The sequence below is a fragment of the Mus pahari genome, chromosome 6 (assembly GCF_900095145.1).
Source record: "Mus pahari chromosome 6, PAHARI_EIJ_v1.1, whole genome shotgun sequence".
In the NCBI taxonomy this organism is placed as follows: Eukaryota; Metazoa; Chordata; class Mammalia; order Rodentia; family Muridae; genus Mus; species Mus pahari.
This window is the reverse complement of record NC_034595.1, coordinates 68,020,325-68,026,906: the sequence shown is the minus strand read 5'-3', so window position 1 is coordinate 68,026,906 and position 6,582 is coordinate 68,020,325. Positions and strand designations below refer to the sequence as shown.

The 6,582-nt window shown below is 46.4% G+C and overlaps 1 protein-coding gene and 1 pseudogene across 2 annotated transcripts in view; one reads left to right on the top strand and one right to left on the bottom strand.

The window, feature by feature from the left end:
- Nucleotides 1-3,623, bottom strand: part of Zswim5 (zinc finger SWIM-type containing 5) — a 112,825-nt gene extending 109,202 nt beyond the window's left edge. Inside the window, exon 1 of one of the 2 annotated variants that reach the window (XM_021199800.2) lies at nucleotides 2,762-3,623. In XM_021199800.2, the coding sequence (XP_021055459.1) occupies nucleotides 2,762-3,365 (604 nt within the window). In that variant the 5' untranslated portion in view covers nucleotides 3,366-3,623. The remainder of the gene's footprint in view (nucleotides 1-2,761) is intronic. The other variant, XM_029539715.1, reaches the window with a different exon arrangement.
- Nucleotides 3,624-3,998: 375 nt separating this feature from the next.
- LOC110323841 lies at nucleotides 3,999-6,068 on the top strand (annotated as a pseudogene).
- Nucleotides 6,069-6,582: the final 514 nt, after the last annotated feature.

Below are 6,582 nucleotides of genomic sequence, written 5' to 3'. Positions count from 1 at the left end.
AGAGAGAGAGAGAGAGAGAGAGAGAGAGAGAGAGAGAGAGAGAGTCCATTATGAATCTTTTAAAGCATATTAAAGTTTGGTTGTTCACGTCTATAATTTCAGCACTTAGGAAGTAGAAGCAGGTGCTCTGAGGTCAAGGCCAGTCTGCCCTACAGAGTGAGTTCCAGTACAGCCAAGGCTACAAAAAGAAACCCTGTTTTGAAACAAACAAAAAATTCAAGGTTAGAGAAATGGCTCAGCAGCTAAGAGCACTTGCTGCTCCTGCAGAGGATCTGGGTTTGGGTCCCAGCACCCACATAATGGCTCACAACTACTTACAACCCCAGTTCCAGGGCTTCTGACACCCTCTTCTGACCTCCAGGGGCATCAGGCACACATCTGGGTACTCACATGTATACATAAAATAAATCCTTAAAATTTTAAAAGAATAAATTGATGTTATTATAAGTCTGGAATTTTCTTCCTTTCTACCTGTAACAATCCTCAGTTCCAAGGTCATGATATGTTTTGGAAACACTAAGGAAATATGAAGACTCCTTAGATAGAGAAACGTAAGAGTTAAAATGAGTTTGAACTGAGGTTATAAACTAAAGAACATGGTTTACTATCGGACTATATGCAAATAACTCACTTATCACTTGGCAATACTTTTAGAAGACTGATCATCTAGATTAAGTCACACAAAAGTTTAAGAGAGATGGGTCTCTAGCCTTATACAAGGTGATTCATGGCAAAATATTTTATATTATGAAGAATTGTGATATCTTCTTCCACACTTACTGGTACAAATTCAGGTCAGAGAAATAAATATCACAAAGTGCAAATTCTCAAACATAGTATCTATTCATTCTTTCTTTAGGCGATCCAAATAAATCAGACATTTGTTTGTGTCCTTCTCAGGGTCCCTGAAATGACTGGCTATGAGTCCATTACCCCGCAAGTACACCAACTATCATTTTAAAAGAGGAATATCTGATTTAAATACTCTCTGGATCATCCTCTAAATCTGATTTCACTTGGAACTTGACGTTTTAACCACTCTAAAAATAGGTACCTCTTGGGGCTGGAGTTACAGCTCTATGGTAGCAGGCTTGCCTAGCATGCCAGAGGCCCTAGGTTCAATTCCCAGCACTGGGAGGGTGGGGGTGGGGGAAAATAAAACTCATCTCCCTTATTTGCTCCCTTAAAATTTGAAATTCTTTCAAACCCATTTCTATCCCTAAGACAGCCACTTGAACTAACTTTTACCAATTTATAATGTTTTAAATAAGAATCTTTGAAAGTTAACTGTTCTAAACTCTCAGAAAGATTAAAGCTTATAGATTAATAAAATTAAACATTAATTTTCATGTTTCAACACTTCAATATTAAAGCTGTCTACCCTAATTGCCTATTTATCCAACTCATTCTTTCTAAAATATACACAAGTACACAAAGCACTATCATCTTTCAAATAAGCAGAATGAATATTCATTTCATATTTATTTAAAAATTATAATATGCTTTTTAAAATACGACAGAATCTATTCATTCTTAATAACGAGAAGAGACAGTCTACATAAGAAACTGTGATGTACTAGTTTTCAAAGGAAAATAATTCCAAATATGTTGGTTTTACCTGAGGAGCAGAGAGCTGGATGTTGGGATTTATATATATATGTATGTGTGCCTGAGCCTGTGAAATGTCCTTCATTCAACTTTAGAAAAATCACTATTTCCTTTAGTAAATATAAGCATATAGTGTACAATAAGGTGCATAGCGATGGGCACTTCCAGAATGCTAAAATAATCCAAATAGGACCCCCATAAGTGTTTTAATAGTAAGCATAGCAAAATCAATGTTAAACAATGTCGTTTCTTTCTTCCTCCGTAATCATTTCACAAATCAGGTACACTTTAGTTAAATGCTTAATAAGATTAACTAACTAGACGCTCAAGAGAAAGAGTAGATTTTTAAAAATCAGTTTCCATTTTTGTACAAACAAAAAGATAAAACAAAAGCGAATACGAGGACGCGTTAAATGAAAGCATTTGAAACATCCAACGTGACTGGCTTTTGATTTACCCCAGTCTGACAAGGAAGGCAGACCCCGCCCCCACTCCAGATTGTGCAGCTTTTTCCCCCTTTCCCATGGATGGGGGTGTAGAAAAGAGAAGCTGTCACATTTCCATCTTCCGTTATTGTTAATCTGCAGCCTAGATTCCCAGGCATCACTGGTGGGGAGGGAGGGATATTAAAACAGACAATTTAAATTGTCTAAAATGCACAGTATTCTGTTGTTTTTTCCGATGTGAAAGTTAATTACACTCAGATTCAATCTGCTATAACTACAGATTGGCTGTGACAGCCTGTCCCTCAAACACTCCCTCTAAAACCTATTGCTCCAGATTAACTAACCATCCCTTTCCCTCTAAACTTAAATCAGTAAAACGCGTTTCGAAAATTGTTACATCCAAAAGGGCATTACACCGTTATTCCTTTAGTATGAGGTTACAGGAGAGAGAGAGAGAGAGAGAGAGAGAGAGAGAGAGAGAGAGAGAGACCTATTCGCTCTTCAAACAAAAAGAAAAAGAAATGGGGCAGCCGGTGGGGGAAAGAGCGGTAGTGGACCTGAAGGAAACCTTGGGAAAAGTTTTTTATGCCACTTTTTTGTCCTTGGCGGGGATGCTGGAGTTGGGCAGAAAGCCTGGGGTTTGACCCAGGGATGGGAAGGAACCTGCAAAAGAGGCAGGGGGCCGAGAGGAACCGGGCAGCACCTACCGACTTGAAGCACGTTCTCCACGGAGCCGCTGTCCAGCAGACGGATGCCCCGGCGGAACGGCAGCCCCTCACCGCCGCCGCCGCCGCCGCTCGCCGTTCCAGTCCCAGCGCCCAGCCCGGGGGACGAGCCCGCCCCGGCGGCCCCGGGGGCGGAGCCGGCCGGAGCGGCGGACCCGGGGGGTGGCGGCGGCCCCTCCTCGCCCGGCGAAGCCCCCGCCGCGCCGGCAGCCGCGCCGGCTCCCGGGCCGCCCCGGTACTGGAAGCTGGAGTACATGCAGATCTCCCGCTCATTCCGCGGGAAGGACCAGTAGACGATGCGACGCTGCACCGGCTCCGGGATCCGCTCGAAGCGCTCCTCCACCCGCTCGTACGCCCACTTTTCCGCCACCGTCTTGGCGGCGCAGTCCAGCAAGGACTCCGGCTGCAGGTGGGGGCGGGCCCCGGGGGCCAGGCAGCCGCCGCCGCCGCCCCCCGCCCCTCCGCCGGCTGTCCCGGGAGTCCCGCGGGGGTGGTGAGCTTGCGGGCTGGGCCACGAGCACAGCCTCTTGGCCGGAGAGACCGGCGGCGGCGAAAGCAGCTCCTCTCGCTCACCTCCTTCCGCCATTGCTGGGGACTGACTGACTGACTGATTGAGGCGGAGGCGGCTGCTCGGGCTGCGGCGGAGACCCCGGCCACGGCCACGCGCCCCGCGCAAGCGCCCAGCGGCGGCGCTGTGGGGAGGGGGCGGGGCGAACGAACCCACGAGCCCGCCGGCCCGAGTGGGAAGCCGGGCCCCGTCCCGTGCTCGCGCCGCTCGGGCCGGCGCTGGTTGGCCTGAGGACCAGCGCGAGGCGACGCGCGCCGTCCGGGGCCGCCGCGGGCGCGAGGAGACGCGGGGGCGAGCACAGGCTGCGGGCGCGCTCCGGGCGCAGCCAGCCCGGAACACAATCCGAGCGCTCGCGCGGGGCCGCGGGCCGCCGAGGACGCGGAGCGCCGGGCGCCAGGTGCCTCCAGCGCACCTGCCGGCGGGCCGGCGCGGATGGCCGCGTGGCCGAGTGAAAAGAGCCGGCCGCCAGCTGTCGCCATGAAGTAACAGGCTTGAGGGGCAGGAGGAGAGGAAACAACTCCAGTGAGGCTCCTGCAGCAGACAGAACGGACGAGCGACTGTCGGCAGCCCAAGGGGCAACAACCAAGCAGAAAGATGCCGGGAAGGAAGCCACCGGGTGGGAGTAGAGGGTAGAAAAGGAAAGTTCGCGGGATGAAAACTCTCCCCGTGTCACAAGATAGGATAGCATCGGCGTCCCCGCCGGCTCAGAAACTGGCAAAGTCCATCAGCCAGTCCGAACAATGGGGCGCCAGGACCTCACCGCTGAGGCAGCAGCACCCTCGTGGGGTTCTTTGAGGGGTTTAGCACCTTGCATCCTACAGGGGGCGGGGGGAGGGAGAACAACACTTTTGTGTAGTTTTTGATAGAATTCTCTGATCCTTTACCTCGGGTTTAAATTAGGATTTTCATGTTTTTCTTGTCTGTCTTCTATTCATTCCCCTGAATTTACTCACCTAAAATTTAATGCGTCTTTTGTTATTTGATGTCTAACTGCCTAACTCCATAACAATGAAGGTCATGTCCATTTTCTTCACTGTGGTATCTCCTCACCCAGGTACATTAGTGGGTACTCAAGAATGACAACTTCAACAGTAACTTATTCATAAACAACACGGAGTTGTGATGTAATCACTACAACTTTTAAAAAGTTCCAGGACCTGTATTAGAAGACATCCTATAGCTGAGTTCAGCTAGAAAGAGTAGTACAAAGAACGAATAAGAGAAGATAGACTGCAGCCAAAGTAGTTTGGTTTTGCAGTAATCTCAGAAGAAAAGAGCTCCGGCTATAACCTAGATGTGAATCGCTCTTAGTGGTCGTGTGGTGCTAATCACGACTCATGATGTGTAAAAGGAAGCTGACAACAATGTCTGTGCATATAGCATGTAAGAATTAAAAATAATGGTGCCGCACGCCTTAAATCCCAGCACTCAGGAGGCAGAGGCAGGCGGATTTCTGAGTTCGAGGCCAGCCTGATCTACAAAGTGAGTTCCAGGACAGCCAGGGCTACACANCAGGCGGATTTCTGAGTTCGAGGCCAGCCTGATCTACAAAGTGAGTTCCAGGACAGCCAGGGCTACACAGAGAAACCTTGACTCGAAAAATACCAAAAAAAAAAAAAAAAAAAAGAATTAAAAATGAGGTCAATTGCTTCTTTCATAAATATTTTCATAAACAATATTTCAAAAATAATGTATTATTTCTGCAAGTATAATTGAATTATTATGAAGTATCAGTCTCTACTTAAATGAATCTTAAATGAATCTCTTACCACAGTCATAGGCTTTCATAATGCCCATTCTTTTCAGAATTGTGTGTGTGTGTGCACGCGTGCCTGTGTGTGTGTCTTCTTTTAATGTCTGTCTCCTTGACTCCACTAATAGATTTGTAAAGACAGAAACCATTTCTAAGTAAGGGATGATTATCACCTGCCATAATTCTTAAAAAATGAAAGCTGCTTGAAGAATATTGAATTTTTTAAATAGAAAGGAAAATAATGATAGACAATAGAGAAGAAAAGAACACTTGATTTTGAATCAGTGTGTTACTTTGATTTAATCAGTTGTTGACAAGCATAATTAAAAGACCATGAGACAGGAAAAGAAAAGTTACTTAAACATAATAACAGTAAAGTTTTAATTAAGCAAAAAAATTTTGAGGACACTACAAAGTAAAAGAATAGCATATCTGAGCCTGTGTTCCTGGCAGTGGGGACCCGGGTGGCTAATGGCTTGTGGAGCAACATGCCTAAGTTTTTTTTTGTGACTACTGTGGTGCATGTCTTACCCACAGTTCTCCGACTGTGAGGAAGACACACTGCAGTGGTCGGAAACACAAAGAGAATGTGAAAGATTTACCAGAAAGGGGTGGAAGAGCAGACCCAGAGCCTGAATGACAAAACAACGGCTGCATTTCAACACGGAAAGATCCCTCCCGCTCTGTTCTCTGCTGCTCTGCCTGCAGGGGCCATGAACCCACCTCCCCTCAGTCTCCGGGGTCCTCCTTGGCCTGGCATGGAGCCTGCACCCACATGGGAGACCCTCCCATGATGCCAATGATGGGTCCCCCTCCTCCTTGGTATGATGCCTGTGGGACCAGCTCCTGGGATGAGACCGCCCATGGGAGGCCACATGCTCATGATGCTCGGGCCTCCAATGATGAGACCTCCCACCCACCCTATGATGGTACCCTCTCAGCCTGGCATGGCCCGGCCAGACAGATAAGAGCAGAAGCGCTCTTGATAGTTTTGTATTCTTGTTCTGTTTCACCAGGAGATCTTGGTGATGAGCCTGAGTGTTTACTAAATGCATGACAAGGAAACTTCCCTTCCTAACAGAATATTTTTTTCAGGGAGAAGTGATACAAAAAAAGTGTGGTTTTCACTTCTATTGGGAAAATAAAATAATCAGTTCTTTTAGTTAAAAACAAAAAAGAATAGTATATCTATACTCATAGGCTCATCAATCAGAATTAATCATTATTTACCATATCTAAAGTCTTTATCAAACTCCTCTGTATAATCTCAGAAGCAACTATAATATTAATTTTAGAGTCTATTTCCAAATTGTATGGGTGCATTAACTTTTGTATATTTGTGTTTAATTAAATGGTTTGATTCAATACTTCCCTCCTGTTACTTTGTTTCTTCCTATGCATAATAAAAATCCTCAGCTGGAGAGATGACTCAGCAGTTAAGAACACTGACTGCTCTTCCTAAGGTCCTGAGTTCAATTCCCA